The sequence below is a fragment of the Capra hircus genome, chromosome 12, assembly GCF_001704415.2.
Source record: "Capra hircus breed San Clemente chromosome 12, ASM170441v1, whole genome shotgun sequence".
NCBI classification, from domain to species: Eukaryota; Metazoa; Chordata; class Mammalia; order Artiodactyla; family Bovidae; genus Capra; species Capra hircus.
This window is the reverse complement of record NC_030819.1, coordinates 13,456,289-13,474,422: the sequence shown is the minus strand read 5'-3', so window position 1 is coordinate 13,474,422 and position 18,134 is coordinate 13,456,289. Positions and strand designations below refer to the sequence as shown.

The 18,134-nt window shown below is 41.2% G+C and overlaps 1 protein-coding gene across 1 annotated transcript in view; it reads right to left on the bottom strand.

The window, feature by feature from the left end:
* LOC102187779 (multidrug resistance-associated protein 4-like) overlaps nt 1-18,134 on the bottom strand; it is a 210,362-nt gene that overhangs the window by 162,114 nt on the left and 30,114 nt on the right. Inside the window, 4 exon segments of the mRNA XM_018056290.1 lie at nt 645-836; nt 2,574-2,663; nt 6,341-6,442; nt 16,819-17,068. Coding sequence (XP_017911779.1) covers nt 645-836; nt 2,574-2,663; nt 6,341-6,442; nt 16,819-17,068 — 634 coding nt within the window.

Here is an 18,134-nt window from a genome sequence, read left to right as displayed (position 1 = left end):
GAACAAGATTTCTCAGTGAGATGTCTAACAACCTGTAAACACAGATTAGAAGATTGATAACATTCAGGGTTATCTTTCAGGTGAAATAATGTGGTGATTTTTTTCCCAAAGAGAAAAGATTTTTTCTCTTAGAGGAAATTAATGAAATGTTGACAGATGAACTAATATGATGTCTAGGATCTGCTCCAGAATAATAGGTTGAGGGTGGGGCAGGCAGAAGGCCCGGGTAGAGATGCAGCAAGACCGGCCACCAGCTAATCCTGGCTGAAGCTGGGGGTGGTACATGAGGGTTCATTACACTTTGCTTGCTATTTTAGAAATTTCTGTAATTGTTGAAAGTGAATGAAACTTCACAGAATGGACTGATCCCCTTAAGGGGGGAAAAAAAGGCATTCTGTGAGTCTTATCACATCAGGATTAAAACAGCAATATACCTGCGTATATACAGTATATACACACACTGTATATAACACTATATACCTGCATATTTACCCGGAAGATCAGCTTCAAATAATCAGCAACAATCAAAGATTTTTCAAATTAAATAAATAAATAAATAAAAACTCTCAACAAATCTTGTAGGTTAAACCAATACTATCATTATTTAAAATTCAAGTATATCCAACTTAGGAGTCATCACTCACCTCTTCCAAAGCACAAGCCTTTATTACTTTTTCATATCGTTCTTCTTCATATTTCTTCCCAAATAAAATGTTACTCCTCACAGTTCCTGAGAACACCCAAGGCTGCTGAGAAACATACACGATCCTCCCGTGCACGCTGACCTGTCCCTGGCTCGGGGGCAGCTCCCCCAGCAGAGCATGTAACAGTGACGACTGAAACAGACGGCAACACACACATGTGAACAGGCAGCACTCAGGACGGAACAATGTCGCAGCACAGCTGACCCCACCCTGGCACTTGATACATGATAGAATGCTTGTGTTTAGAACAGGATAAAGTATAGTTCTGGATGCTGCTGCTGCTAAGTCGCTTCAGTCGTGTCCGACTCTGTGTGACCCCATAGAGGGCAGTCCACCAGGCTCCCCCGTCCCTGGGATTCTCCAGGCAAGAACATTGGAGTGGGTTGCCATTTCCTTCTCCAGCGAATGAAAGTGAAGTCGTTCAGTCGTGTCCAATTCTTAGCGACCCCGTGGACTGCAGCCCACCAGGCTCCTCCGTCCATGGGATTTTCCAGGCAAGAGTACTGGAGTGGGGTGCCATTGCCTTCTCCAGTTGCAACCAAAAAGTTGAAAATAACACTGTTGGTCAATGTAAACCCACAGTTGACAAGAAATACTAATAAAATGCTATAACAATCTACTGTGCCCAAGAATTTCCCCCAAATGAAGCGCTATACTCAACAAAGACTAAATAAGAATGTTTAACATTCTTAATTAGCAGAGCAGCCCAGCAGGATGTGTATTTCTTGCATCTGATGCTTATGCAGCTATTCCTACATCTGGGTATCCTTCACTTGACAAATACTTGTTCTTAAAAAGCTACATGTGAAAACTATATCCAAAGATGATTATTAAAAGAACTCTGAAGTGAGTTGTGTCCAAAGAGCAAAAGTCCATCACAGAAGAAATCATCAACCTCTCCTGTACACACTTACATTTTTTTTTAACTTTTAAATTTTTATTTTTACTTTGTTTTACTTTACAATACTGTGTTGGTTTTGCCATACATTGGCGATTTCTGTATTTTGTTGTACAGAACACAAGAGACTAAGTGCATGTACACATGTCCTTCAAATCTTGTACACCACACAGATGTGGTGTGTCTGTGTCCCCACATCACAGTGCTAGGGCACTGGGCTAAAATAATCTGCCTGCATACCTGTCTCACCCCAGAACCTGGTTGTCTCTGGATGGCAGAGGTGTCAGGGCCTTGCTCACATCTCTTCCTTTAGCTCCAGCACATGGCTGCACAGTCACTACATGTGCACTGAGCGGGTCAAGTCAAGTCATGTGAGAAAATACTCAAAGCTTCCTGGAAGAGCCTTCACAATCTCCAGACTTCCTGGAGGGACCACTGTCACAAAAAGAAGTCCCCACTGTCTCATTCTGTCCTGAATAGATGTCACATACATAATTTCCTTCACTGAGACGTCCAAACTCCCGACAAGCTGTTCCCAACTGTGCAACGTGAAACACGAAGAAGGAAAACAGTGTGCATTTACCCGGATTCATGTGGCCACAAAACCTTCTTGCAAAACGAATGTCCCATGGAACACACCTACAGGAAAGCGATTCTAGATTTGCCCTGTTCAAACTGTGTTATACACAGCTTTAGGCTCAACTCTTAAGAATTTTTAAAAAGATTTATTTATTTATTTATTTTTGGCTGTCGGGTTATAGTTGCAATACTTAAGATCTTTCATTGCAGCACACAGGTTTAGCTGCCCCGAGGCATGTGGGATCTTAGTTCCCTGACCAGGGATCCAACCCATGTCCCCTGCATTGGAGGGCAGATTCTTAACCACTGGACCACCAGGGAAGTCCCTCAACTCTGAGAATTTAACAGGGGCTGTGGCGTTGCAACAAGCTGACCAGGGTATCATGACTTACCTTTCCTGCTCCCACAGGTCCAACCACAGCTAACAGTTCACCAGGTCTGACAGTAAATGAAATGCCTTGTAGGGTTGGAGTTTCTAATTCCTGCAAATTAATGTTTATAAAGATCTGCCCATTTCAATAAAGTAACACACATTACTTCAGAAAGTGGAGAAAATAACAAAATAGTCATTGATATGCTAAACATAGCCCACATTTTTCTCCTCCCTATTTTAAGATAATGTGTTCTACAGGACTTTTCATCCAGTCTTCTCTCTTCCAGGGTCTGAAACAACTTCGTTGCCTTTAGAAGGCTCCTTTTACCAGCTATCCATATGGACACAGTATTAGATAGCCACAGAATTTAGCAGTTGAAATGACAAGTTGAAATTTGAAATGTGAATTTTCTGATGTATACTTATTAAAATAATATACTTAATAGAATAGTCAGTATAGGAAGTTTTTAATCATTTATGTTTGCATTATGACCCTTGGTTTTAACTATTTCATTAATCTCCATGATGCGGCAGCTTAAGTACATCATGAGCCTGGCCCTCTACTAATAAATTGAAACCTCCACTATCTCTCCATTTTCATTTGATAAAGAATGAATCTCAGTAATGCTAAGGAAGCAGGTCACCTTGTATGATGAAGTCTTTCTTAGCAAAGTAACTCATAAATACTCGTCAAAGCTCTAACTTCACAAGAGCTCTAATTTAACACCAGCAATGACAACAAAAAAATAGGGAATTAAGAAATTAATTATGACTTTGCAGGTCAGAGTAATAAAACCTCAATTTTAATATGTGTCACATGCGTTACCTGTCCTGGCTAAACAGGGGCCATAAAGTACTTGTGCTGTAAGAAAGCAAAAAAACATGGAGGTACATGCAACAGCACACAATCCAATGTGAGGGAGGTCATGCCAATTACAGGTCATATTCCTGAGAGACTTAAGGGTATGTGTAGGTCTTTACATGTTCTTAGTGTTAAGAAAATTGTCAGTAACTGATAATTTTTGTTTTTAAAAAGAGGTTACAGTTCATCAGTAAAATGCCCAAAAAACTAAAAGTACAAAGTCTGGACAAACTATTGGGATAATCTTCAAAATGAAAAATATTCTCTGGGAAGAACTGAATTATAAAACATTAACTTTTTTTTTCCTTTTTGTTTTTAGAAATTTTTTGCCATGGGTGTACATGTGTACCCCATCCTGAACCCCCCTCCAACCTCCCTCCCCATCCCATCCTTCTGGGTTGTCCCAGTACACCTGCTTTGAATGCCCTGTTTCATGCATTGAACTTTGACTGGTCATCTATTTCACATATGGTAATATGTATGTTTCAATACTATTCTCTCAAATCATCCCACCCTCACCTTCTCCAACAGAGTCCAAAAATCTGTTCTTTATATCTGTGTCTCTTTTGCTGTCTTGCATATAAGTTTGTCGTTACCATCTTTCTAAATTCCATGTATATGTGTTAATATACTGTATTGGTATTTTTCTTTCTGACTTACTTCACTCTATATAAGCTCCGGTTTCATCTACCTCATTAGAACTGATTCAAATGTGTTCTTTTTAATAGCTGAGTAATATTGTGTATATGTACCACAACTTCTTTATCCCTTCATCTGTCAATGGATATCGAGGTTGCTTCCATGTCCTACCTATTGTAAACAGTGCTGCAATGAACAATGGGATACATGTATCATTTTCAAGTTTGCTTTCCTCAGGGTATATACCTCAGAGTGGGATTGTTGGGTCATATGGCCAGTACTCTTGCCTGGAAACTCCCATGGACGGAGGAGCCTGGTTGGCTGCAATCCATGGGGTCACTAAGGGTCGGACACGACTGAGTGACTTCACTTTCACTTTTCACTTTCATTCATTGGAGAAGGAAATGGCAACCCACTCCAGTGTTCTTGTCTGGAGAATTCCAGGGACAAAAGAGACTGGTGGGCTGCCGTCTATGGGGTCGCACAGAGTCGGATGCAACTGGAGCGACTTAGCAGCAGCAGCAGCAGCATGGTGGTTTTATTCCTAACTTTTTAAGGAATCTCCATGCCGTCTTCCATAGTGGCTGTATCAATTTACATTCCCACCAACAGTGCAAGAGTGTTCCCTTTTCTACACATCCTCTCCAGCATTTATTGTTTGTAGACTTTTTGATGATGGCCATTCTGATCAGTGTGAGGTGATATCTCATTTTCGTTTTGATTTGCATTTCTCTAATAATGAGTGATGTTGAGCATCTTTTCATGTGTTTGTGAGCCATCTGTATGTCTTCTTTGGAGAAATGTCTGTTTAGGTCTTTTTCCCACTCTTTTATTGGGTTGTTTGTTTTTTTGGCATTGAGTTGTATGAGCTATTCATATATTTTTGAAAGTAATCCCTTGTCAGTTGTTTCATTTGCTATTATTTTCTCCCATTCTGAAGATTATCTTTAAATCTTGCTTATAGTTTCCTTTGAAGTACAAAAGCTTTTAAGTTTAATCAGGTCCCACTTGTTTACTTTTGTTTTTATTTCTGTTACTCTAGGAGGTGGTCATAGAGGATCGTGCTTTGATTTATCTCATTGAGTGTTCTGCCTATGTTTTCCTCTAAGAGTTTTATAGTTTCTGGTCTTATATTTAGGTCTTTAGTCCATTTTGAGTTTATCTTTGTGTTTGGTGTTAAGAAGTGTTCTAATTCCATTCTTTTACAATGTAGCTGTCAAGTTATCCCAGCACCATTTATTGAAGAGGCTGTCTTTGCCCCATTATATATTCTTGCCTCCTTTGTCAAAAATAAGGTACCCATAGATGCATGGGTTTATTTCTGAGCTTTCTATCTTGTTCCATTGGTCTATATTTCTGTTTTTGTTCTAGTACCATATTGTCTTGATGACTGTAGCTTTGCAGTATAATCTGAAATCAGGAAAGTTGATTCCTTCAGCTCCATTCTTCTTTCTCAGGACTGCTTTGGCTATTTGGGATCTTTTGTGTTTCCATAAGAATTGTGAAATTTTTGTTCTAGCTCCATGAAAAATGCCATTAGTAACTTGATAGGGATTGCATTGAATCTTTGGTAGTATAGTCTTTTTCACAATATTGATTCTTCCTACCCAGGAACATGGAATATCTCTTCATCTGCTTATGTTGTCTTGAACATAAACATACTAAAAAACATTCTAAAATATGTCTAAAACATTAACACATGAAAACAATGACAATTATTTTTCATCACTAAAAAGGAGACTTGGATATTATAGGAATACAAATCTATCAATAAGAAACTAGATTTTTAAACATGAGAAATTTTTTTAAGTTTCTGCACTCTTTTCTTGTCTGATACTGAGAGTTCTATTTTACTACTTTCACTCAGTTATGACAACAAAATAATGAGCCACATACATTCAGCTTCCTGTCCCCACACCTCACAGTTTCCCAGGGCCAGACACTGAGCTCCCTCCCTGTTCAGGCTTCAGAATCTGGCATTGCTCTGCCATTTTGTCTCTCCAGTCCTGTAAATTCTAACATTACAAACATATATACTCTAAGTTCAAGATATGCTAATATGTTGAAAGCTCTCTTGAAAATGAAAGAGAACATGTCAAATGTCTTAAGCTGATTTTACACGTAATCTCTGTTAGCTGCAAATTTTATCTCTGATTTTGAGAATTTTGATAACATACTTTCAGTAAATGTGCAAGTCACATTTTACACCATGTGTAAATTCTCCAATAAATCTATGTCACAGTTATCTATTATCAGTCATGATCTAGGAATGGAGGACTTATTACCTTATCCCAAAAAGCAGTAAAATCTTTCATGTGCACGATTGTCTTATCATCTGATGGCAGTTGAGTGTTGAGCTGTGATATCTCATCGAGTAACAGAAAGTTCTACAGAAAAAGGAAAAACATAGACAGTTTAGTCTTCAGGATGAAATACAAACAAAATAATTTCTTCCTTGGAATTTTCAGTAAAAATCTATACAACCTACAAATTGTTTTGCCATTTGTACTTGAAGTGTTGGCTCACATCAGAACAAACTAATATATAGAATAATATATACTATTATTACAGCACATAGTATGTACATTCATAATATAGGACATATAGTATTCATAGAGTTCTTTATATAAGGGAGTGTGTGTGTGTGTGTGTATAATGTGTGTATTTGCATGTGTATATATGATATAAGTCGAGTGCCTGGCCATGAGTCTATCTGCAACTTTCTCAACATTTCTCAGTGTACAAGTTTTTCCCTAAGGAGAAAATATAGCTCCAAAATCCAACATATTTAGAACTTGGACATTTATATTGCTTTAGTCTTGTGTTACCAGCAATAAACATGGGAGCTGATAGGAAATTATTCCATACATATTTACTGAATAATGACCATGTGACACTGCTAGGAACATAGAGAGGAAGGCCATTCCCAGGCCTTCTTCAATCAGGTGGCGCAAGACAGGCTGGGAACACAAGACCTACAGAGATGCTGAATGAAAACTCTGGCTCTACTGTGGGTCATGACCCTCACATGTGCACTCAAGACCACTCTGCTTTTCTCATGTGTGTTAAATCAATATCACTGCTTTTCATTAACTATCACTTGTTATCATTCTAAAAAGAAAATGTTCTTATGAAAATTCTACCTCTTAAAAATACTTCACAAGCATCTTTTCACTGTCACTTATCTCTTCTCTTTAGTCAGTGCCTTCTCTCCGGCTCAACAGGAATGGCTACATCTTCCACTTCTTGCTATTTTCACAGCACTTAGCAGTCATTCAATGTGATTTAGCTGAATAATACCAAGTCCTGTGAACCACTACAAAGCTAACATAAATATATACCAGAAAACTCTCTCTTGCCCTACAAGTGATAGATGTATTAATAACTCAGTGAAAGAAACTACAGTGGTAGAGAAATTGAGTAAACAACTGAGACCACCTCCATTGCCCACACCCCAAGAACTATGAATGTGTGGCAGAGACTGCTGACTATCCTCAAAATCTGCTCTCATTCTTCCGTGGTAACAAACCCTGGATTTTGGCTACACGTGGCAGTTTGGAAGGAGGGCCTCTCTCTCCAGCCTCACAAGCAGATAGGCACAGCCATGTAGCTAAATCGAGGTCAGTGGAGAGTGACAGCAACCAGGACCTTCCTCCACCCCCACGGTCTGGGCCTTGGAGGCTGCCAGCGGGGTCAAGGTCACATGCATTGGAGTAACATAATAAGAGAGAAAGAGTCTGGGTCCCAACACAACAGAGGTTCACACTAGCCATGGGACTTGTTATGGGGAGAGTAGTATCACCACAAAAAAGATATGTCCTAACCCCAGCTAGCTCAAAATGTGACTCTATTTGGAAATAGGGTGGTTATAGGTGTAATCCATTAAGGTGAGATCACAGTGGAGTAGGGTGGGCCCTGAATCCAACATGATTAGTGCCCTTATAAGAAGAGAGATGCAGAGACAGACACACCAGCAAAAAACAGCCAGATGATGATGGAGACAGAGGCTAGAGTGATGGCAGTCACAACCCTAGGAAAAACAAGGTTTGTCTGAAACCATTTAAGTTAACAGAGCTGACAAAGGAGTCCCCCTTACAGTATTTAGAGAGATTGCAGCCCTGCTGACACCTTGATTTCAGACTTTCAGCCTCCAGGTCGGTGAAACAATATACTTCTGTGATTTTAGGTCTTGTGGTTTGTGTTACTTTGTAAAGGCAGCCCCAGGAAGAGAATATAGAGCCTTACAAGGACTCTTGCATGAGAGAAAAGCAAACTATCCTTGTAAGCAGCTTTAATATGGGCAATTCCAAGACCCAGAGGCAAACCAAATCCCTGCTAACACAGGGGAAACTGATAAAAGCTTCTGGGGATGTTTGAGAAAGAAAACATTTGAATAGGAACCTACTCCCCTAAAATCATAAACATCCTTCAAGTCCTTGACATTCTCATCATCTATCACACCACAGAGCTACGAGTGTGATTGCAATCTTCCTCTTCAAAAGAACAATTGGCAAAAACTGATCATGAAAACCTGCTTCTGTGGGAAAGAAAAGCAGAACCCTTGCATTTCCCTCAAAGACCAGCAGCCAGGAGGTAAGATCCTCTCGTTTCCTCCTCCTCTCATCCAGGCTCACTGAGAATCTAACATGGGACACAGCTACTCCTCCCTGCCCCGAGCCCATGTCCAACAGGAGGCAGGTTGGATGGATGGTGTTCTGAAGACTCCTCTGCAGGCTCTCAATCACCACAGCCTGAGTTCTCTCTCCACATCACCTCTCCCATCATCAGTCACGTAGCAGCTCTTGTCTATTCTGCCACAGCTCATTCATCTCCCAATTTTCCTTTTCTCTTGAAGCAACATAATTTCAGAGTCTAATTTACTATTAATCATTTCAAATACTGATACAATGTTTTGGGTTTTTTCCCTAGTTCCTTCCCTAGACACACCCCCCCAACAGCACTCCTTCCTAATCTCTTTACAATACCTCTGGGAATGTTCACCATACTTAATATCCCCCAGTGATCCATAAGCACCTAAGTCCACACTCCCCAGGTAGCCTCTGCCTGGACACCCTGAGTACTAACCCACCCACCCTTCCAGTCCATCTCAAAAGCTAGTCCTCCTGGGAACCTGTCAGGACATCGCCAGCTGGCACTGTCCTTCCTACCCCTGAATCCCATGAGGGATTCTCCTATATGTCACACAGGAGATATAGACACTACATCACTCACACACTTACAGACACTAGTTCCAACTCCAACAGAGACCAAGCCTTGTACAGAGTCAGCAAATCATGGGTAAGGGAAGGAATAGATTACAGGGCTCTTCAAATCCATCCAACCTGCATTGCTACAGCTTTACATAGACTGAGCTAACACAGCAACAAGCAAAAAGTTGTTGCATATATTGTACATGCATATATTGTACATCTTCCCTAGACAGAATCAAATGCCGATTTCAGCTTAAATATGTTACCAAGACAAAAACTCAATATTCAGTGTGCTCATGTGTTCAGTTCAGTTGCTCAGTTGTGTCCGACTCTTTGCGACCCCATGGACTACATCATGCCAGGCTTCCCTGTCCATCACCAACTCCTGGAGCTTGCTCAAACTCATGTCCATTGAGTCAGTGATACCAGACACCATCAGTGTGTACATAGTAGGACAGAAATTCCCAGCACTTCTCCACAAATAATAGGTTTGAGTGAGGAAATATGTCACAATCTTCCAGGGGTTAAATGAGATTCCAACACATAACCAGCTTGTGAAGGTGTCAGAAGTGCTGGCTGAATTTTTTTCTAGGGCTCAGGCTGATTTAAAAAAAAAAAAAAAAAGCTGAAAATAAATTACAGATGATGTGCAGACCCAGAACAGATCATGTGGGAAAATACCAAAGTCAGAACTTCAGCCAAAAAGATTGACTTCCCAGTGGCTGGTGGGGGAAAATCTAAGCCGTTTTATGAATAATAAAACTTCAGAGACCCATTTTACTGGATGTGAAAGTCACTGAAGACTTATAGTGCTTTCAAGATATTTACAATCCTATTGGACTCATTCAAAGAAAAGAGCTTCCATCCATTTTCCTTATTAAGATAAAATAGAGGGACTTCTGGGGCCTATAAAGTCACAGTAAACCATTCATATTTTGTACATGGGAAAAATGACATGGAAAAGCACATGTAGACAAGAAGACACAACGCTATGAAGACCATGTGTAGGTCTGCCCTTGGGATGGACCACCGCACCCCCTCCAGGTGGGCAGGGGTAGTGGGTTTCCTTCCTGGGGCTGCCAGGCATGACCTGAGCAGAAATCCTGGATGATGAACCACCTAGTCTACTGAGCCCCAGGCTTCAGGAGGCTGTGGGGCAGCAGGGCTCAACACCACACTGTGTTCCAAACTCTGCATGCCCACCACTCCCCCAGCCCATCTGTGGTCAAATCTTGCCCAGATCTGACCACCTGGTCAGTAAACTCAGTTGACCTTTTCTTCCACTTCTGTGGCCTTTTCACCTTCTAGTTGGGCATCATCACATCTAAGTGAGAGGCAGGGAAAGGAAGAAAATGATTATCCGATAATTGCTGCTACTTGTTAGATAACAGGACAGGAGGTTGAATCTGGCCAATGGCTGCTCAGTGAGGTGGGTCTTACAGCAAACACTGAGTATTTCAAAATGCTCTCAGAATCCAAAACCACATCCAGGCCAGTCATCTCCTCAGATTTGGTTCTCTCTTAGCATTCCTTATTATAGTGAATCCAGGTGATTTTACAGTCTGAAAAAGCAAAGCAGCCTGACATCCACCTCTCCTCTCCCTGCCCCTAATACCCAACTCAAAATGTGCCCCTGAGTGGCTCTCAAATCTGGCCAAGTCTCTCTATTTCACCCTAAACCAAACCACATCATCTCGTCCCTGGACCATGTTCTGCATTAGCCTCCTGACACACTCATCTTCCTGTCTCTGCTCTGAGTCCCTAACCTACCTCATTGCCCTGTTCCCCAGGCTGCAGCCAGGCTGACTTTTGAGATGATAAAAACCTTAATGTTTCCTGTAGGATCCTGTATGGGCCCCTGCTCAGGCCTCCAGCTCTCTACTCTGCAGCCTCAGACATTTCTGGTTCCTCAAATGCACAGATCCCCCTTCTTATCCACAAAAGGCCTTTGTCACATGACCATCCCCAGGGAAATGTGAAGCATCAGCCTCCCATCTCCCACACCCCCACACATGGAATTCTCCAAGTAACTTGCTTAGCCTTCCCTGCTCAAACTTCTCAACACAACCTCCAAAAATACACCAGTGACTCTGCCAGAGCAACTCATGGCCCCTCAGACTCTTCCTTCCAAGAACTATCGACACAGAAATGCACGCCAGGTATCACTGTTCGATGCTTTATTACCTCCCACTTGATGGAACATAAATTGCACGTAGGAAGGACTTCTCTGCAGTTGCTTACCTGCCACTGTATATACTCATCTGTACCATACTCAAGGCTGCACCAGACTTGTTATTCTGTGGAATGATTGGATGAATAAATTCAAATTTGACCCCCAAAAGTCAAACATAAATCAAGACAGCTTTTTCCTCTCAACTGATTTTAGTTTTTAAATGGTCCTGTTATCTTTTGCATTTGCTAAGGTAACTTTTAGATTTCTTTCTACAACTAGGCAATGTTTCCCAAACATGATTTATTTTCAGGGACACAGGGACACTTATTAAAGACATAGGTAAGTTGGACTCCAGCAAAGGAATAGTGAATCAGAGACTCCAAGATGTGATAATTTAGTTTTAATAAGCACACCAGGTGGTTCTCATGAACTAGAGACCTACATTCTTTATAGGGTAGTAAAACTAAATGGGTTGAAGAAGTTTCTATTAATAGGATCTAAAAGAAAAAAAACTACTTCCAAGATTACTTCAACACACCATGGAGCAGTTTCCAACACAAACAATCTCACCACTCTTATTCTCAGCTATTTGCCATGCCTTTACTGCAAACTACCATCAACAGATCTCTAAATTCCAAGACCACCTTCTGGCCATGAAGAGAAAATTTAGATGTTTTTCCAAAATCAAAGGTGTGTCCTTCATCAGGACACAAAGCAGCCTGACAAAGTCAGCACCAGGGAAATTCAAAGTTCTCCACAGGCCATAATTTTAATGTTACTGCACACACCTACACATGAAGAAGTCTCAGGCCTTAGACATTGAGTTCATTTTAGTAGAAAAGAAATAAAAACCCACCCAAGTATTTGAGCACAATTCTCTGAAAACCTTCTACAGGACCCCTTTCCCACCATACTCTCTGGTGCATCACATCATCCATCAGAGAATCCCAGTTATCACTGTCTCCACTTCAACCATGCTTAATGGTTAGGTATTTGCAAGATCCCAGACATGATGGAGCCGGAAGGTCCCTTCAGTTACACATTTTCTGAGCATTTGCTATTTCTGAGCACTACGAAAATGAAGAAGGCACTGTCTGCAAGAAGTCTGGAGTTCAGGGAAGGAAAGAAATCCATGAACACATGGCTTAGTGAGGACAAAGTCACATCCAGAAGCTCAAAGGAAGATATGGAGATTCAATAGGGTGTGATAGTTAATTTTATTAACCAGACACTTGGCAGATCAGCCCCCAGACACTTGCTCAAACACATATTACAGTGAAAGCATTTTTAGATGAGATTGACATTTAAATCAGTAGAGTCTGAGTAAATAAGATTATCCTCCATTACGTGGGTGGGCCTCAGCCAGTTAGTCAAAGGTGTTAAGAGAAACTAGACTGACCAACTCCAAAGAGGAGGGAATTCTGTCTCAAGAGCACCTTCACACTAGAGATGAATTTTAGCATAAAGCCTCATGGTATAAATCTTCTTTTATGATGGCCATCAAGACAGACTAATTTTGTTAAACAAGTAAGAGTGTTTCTAGTTTACTACAAGGCCCAGGAGCCAGGCCAGCAGGAGCTACGTGAACACCTGGCTGTGCAGGGCACAGCTAGCTCCTCTCTTTAGAGAGCAGGTCCACCAAGTGCACTCGGGCTGGGTTCAGATACACAGATGGATGCACAAAACAAGCAGAAGATTCAGACCTATCCCCACACTGGATAAGATTCAGCTCCCCTGATTTGACACTCTCATCAAGACCCAATGTTCCAGGAATGCCTATGTCCAATCTGCTCCCTCCTCTGCATTTCTCCAGCTTCTACTGCAGACTGACCCAACCTGGGCCTTTGTAGGGACCCAGTCATTTTCTGTAACTGTTGTCTCAGTCAATCCAGCATTTATTTGATACCCATGATGTGTCCAGCATGGACTAGGCACTACGCTAAAGAAGCACTACAGACAGTCTGCTGTCAAGGGCTCAGAACACTCCCAGGGAGTCAGCATCAACTCCACCTGACACGAGGCTGGCTGTGTACATAGATGGGAACCCCAGATCAATGTTAACAAAAGTGCTGGGAGAGGGTCATAGGGCTGCTGGAGGCTCAGAAGCATTTACTTAAATCAAGGACAGAAGAGAAAGCAATCCAAGAGGCTGAACAGAGTGAGCCAAGACCTCAAAGTAGGGATGTATATGGCAAGTCACAGGCAAGCCCGTTTCCTCCTCCCCATCCCAGTCCCCATGTGCTGAGAAACAGAGAGACCAGTGGAGCCCAGAGTTTAAAACTTGATTCTTCAAAAAACAGGGACTTCAAAGGTCTTCAGAGTAAGAAAAGACGATAAAAACCATACTTAATGCGATAGTCCACATGACAGAAGGTACAGAGAAAGCAATGTAACAATGGTTAAGAAATCAGGCTTTGACAGTCATCAAGACAGTATGGTACTGGCACAAAGACAGAAATATAGATCAATGGAACAAAATAGAAAGCCCAGAGATAAATCCACACACCTATGGACACCTTATCTTTGGCAAAGGAGGCAAGAATATACAATGGAGTAAAGACAACCTCTTTAACAAGTGGTGCTGGGAAAACTGGTTAACCACTTGTAAAAGAATGAAACTAGATCACTTTCTAACACCACACACAAAAATAAACTCAAAATGGATTAAAGATCTAAATGTAAGATCAGAAACTATAAAACTCCTAGAGGAGAACATAGGCAAAACACTCTCTGACATAAATCACAGCAGGATCCTCTATGATCCAACCCCCAGAATTCTGGAAATAAAAGCGAAAATAAACAAATGGAATCTAATTAAAATTAAAAGCTTCTGCACAACAAAGGAAAATATAAGCAAGGTGAAAAGACAGCCTTCTGAATGGGAGAAAATAATAGCAAATGAAGCAACTGACAAACAACTAATCTCAAAAATATACAAGCAACTTATGCAGCTCAATTCCAGAAAAATAAACGACCCAATCAAAAAATGGGCCAAAGAACTAAATAGGCATTTCTCCAAAGAAGACATATGGATGGCTAACAAACACATGAAAAGATGCTCAACATCACTCATTATTAGAGAAATGCAAATCAAAACCACAATGAGGTACCACTTCACACCAGTCAGAATGGCTGCGATCCAAAAGTCTGCAAGCAATAAATGCTGGAGAGGGTGTGGAGAAAAGGGAACCCTCCTACTCTGTTGGTGGGAATGCAAACTAGTATAGCCACTATGGAAAACAGTGTGGAGATTCCTTAAAAAATTGCAACTAGAACTGCCTTATGACCCAGCAATCCCACTACTGGGCATACACACCGAGGAAACCAGAATTGAAAGAGACACATGTACCCCAATGTTCATTGAAGCACTGTTTATAATAGCCAGGATATGGAAACAACCTAGATGTCCATCAGCAGATGAATGGATAAGAAAGCTGTGGTACATATACACAATGGGGTATTACTCAGCCATTAAAAAGAACACATTTGAATCAGTTCTAATGAGATGCATGAAACTGGAGCCGATTATACAGAGTGAAGTAAGCCAGAAAGAAAAACACCAATACAGTATACTGACACATATATATGGAATTTAGAAAGATGGTAATGATGACCCTGTATGCGAGACAGCAAAAGAGACACAGATGTATAGAACGGACTTTTGGACTCTGAGGGAAAGGGAGAGGGTGGGATGATTTGGGAGAATGGCATTGAAACATGTATACTATCATGTAAGAAATGAACCACCAGTCTGTGTTCGATAGAGGATACAGGATGCTTGGGGCTGGTGCACGGGGATGATCGAGAGAGATGATATGGGGTGGGAGGTGGGAGGGGGATTCAGGATTGGGAGCTTGTATACACCCGTGGTGGATTCATGTCAATGTATGGCAAAACCAATACAGTATTGTAAAGTAAAATAAAGTAAAAATAAAAATTTAAAAAAAAAAAAAGAAATCAGGCTTTGGTCAAAATCCTATTTCTGTCATTTGCAAGCTGTGTGAGGATGGGTGAGCTATTTCAACTGATACAGGAACCTGTTTCCTTATCTGTAAAGCAGCGACACTAATGTTTACCCACTCAATTGCTTTCCTGATTAAATGAGATGGCATGATGCATAAAGGGTTCAAGAGGGCCCAGACCACAAATAGATCACTGGTAGCCATGATCAAAGACAACAGCTGCAGCAGCAGTAATAACAAAACCACAATAGCACAGCACACATATGAAGCTTCCAACTGGATAGGTTAATGTGTCACTAAGAATGTCACTACAGTCCAAGGATTTTCCTAAATGTCTATTTCAAGATGTGAAAGCCATGAAAAAGGAATTTTTTAACAAGTTGCATGGACCAAGCCTTATAAGTGTTGCTAGAAGCCCCCATCAGAAAGAATGACAAACTTAGGGAACCAGAACTAACCCCATATGACTGATGTGTTTTATGCAAAATGGCTTCTTATAGCATAGAAACTTCCATCACAAAAAAGATTGGCTTTTATGACAAGACCCAAAAATAAAATATAATCACATGGAGAACTATCTAACTTCACTAGAGATCTATTACTAGTTGCCCATCACTGTGGAGAAGTAGAAACAAGCCAGATTTTTCATAAAGCCTAGACATTCAAGCTCATGCCCAGGCTGACTCACAGAACCAGTTTATTTAATTTTAGATTTATTCACAAACACATGAATAACTGATCACCTACTGTGTGCCAGACCCTTGTCTTGGTGATGTAAATTATTTGCCCAAGGCAATTTACGAACAACGGGGCGGGGGTGGGGTGGGGACCATAGTGGGTATGGTGGGAATCACAAATTTGAAGGGAAGAGTCCAGCTACAGACAGAATTAAGCAGTGAAAAGAGGCAGAGAGGAAAAGGCAGATCCGAAAGGCAAGCTCAGAAATTAACAAGCAAATCACTTATGCAGGAAAGAACCCGTTTCCAACAGAGAACTAAGTAAATCTTCCTGCCCAAGGAGCAAGGAGCTCTCAGAAAGTTTTTTCCTTCCCAGCCCAGAGAGGAATCCTGTTCACTCCAGGACTGTGCGCAGTCACTATCTAGTCATTTGAGTTAGCACAGGAGAGGCAACCTGTTCGCTTCTCTTGTTTTTAGACATATTAATCACCCTGACATCATCACTTGTATGTAGAGAGTCCTGTGTTGTTGCTACTGCTGCCAATAAATGAGCAGGGAACTTATGATATTTATAATATACTCTATCAAAGAAGAGAGGGGAGTATATAAGAGAGTTTGGAATGACTACCTGCTTTGGCACAGAGCTAAACCTCATCTAACTGGCACACAGTCACACCAAATAAAAGAAGGCATTTTATGTAAAATACACCTACAACTTTAAAAAGTTATTTGTTCCCAAACCTTGATTCTTCGGATACTGACGATGGCCTCTGACACTTTCTCGATGGCCATGGGGAAGTAGAGGGTGCTTGTAAACCGCAGAGCCTCATAAAGCGTCACCACCACAAACACTTGGCTGGCTGTAATCACCTTGTTGAAAGCCACATTGGTGGCAAAGGTGACAAAAATCATGATTTTGGTTACAGCAAAAAATGATGCCAAATTCATTCCTCTAAGGTAGGAACTTTGCAGAATCTTGGAAATTTCCTTCCTGGAAAAGAGAGTAGAAAATAGATTTTAAAACAATCACCTACATCCAAGGCATGAATTCCAGTGCCCTGTGTGAGTGGCCCCTTTTGAGAGTGGGTACAGATAAACTATCCCTCACATCATAGGGATGCTACACAGTGCACACCCGGAGGTCTGCCCCCAAACCAGGACCACACTCTGCAGCACCACTTCACTCTTCCAACTAGAAGAAGACTTAGAGTCACACTTTTTTAAACATTTTGGACCAATGAGACTGAGTTTGAACATTCATTCAACAAGCATTCAAAACCACAAGTCCTGGACCAGGCTCCTCACTGATGACAGAAAGACACAGCCCATCACCTCCAGGAGCTCATGAACTTGTAGATGAAGAGAATAAGACACCCCAAAACTGTGACATACCAAGACATTAGACAGAGGCAGCCACACAGCCCCTACAGGAGCTCAGATCAGAGATGTGTAACATGGAGCAGTGGAGTGAGAGCAAGTTGCATGAATGTGGATCTTGAGAAGATAAGCTGGGGTCAGGGTTGGCAGAAGCCAGAGAATAAGGAAGATGAGAGTGTATTCCCAGGAGAGGGAGGGCCCCCACAAATGTGCAAAGTAAGAAGTGACAGGGAGCTGCCAGAGAATTCTAAGTGCCCTGTGCTGGAGTAAAACACACATCAGACATTTAAATGAAAGATGGAAAAGTATTCCACAAAGAAAAAGCAAAGAAAACAATATAGTGTTTTCACGGCTCTGTTTGGAATGAATAATAATGATTCATAAAGTTTTGCCTGATACAGTTACATCCAATCTCTAAAATCTCACCATTTGTGCTACATCAAACTACAGTTTTAGTTTTAATGTCATCATCGCAAATACTAGTACCTTCTGTGGAGAAGGAAATGGCAACCCACTCCAGTATTCTTGCCTGGAAAATCCCATGGACAGAGGAGCCTAGCAGGCTATACTACATGGGGTCATAAAGAGACGGACACAATTTAGAGACTAAATAATGACAACAAGCCCATCCTGTACCCTGCATTGACAACAGGCAAAAACCACCTGCTTCAAGAGAAGAG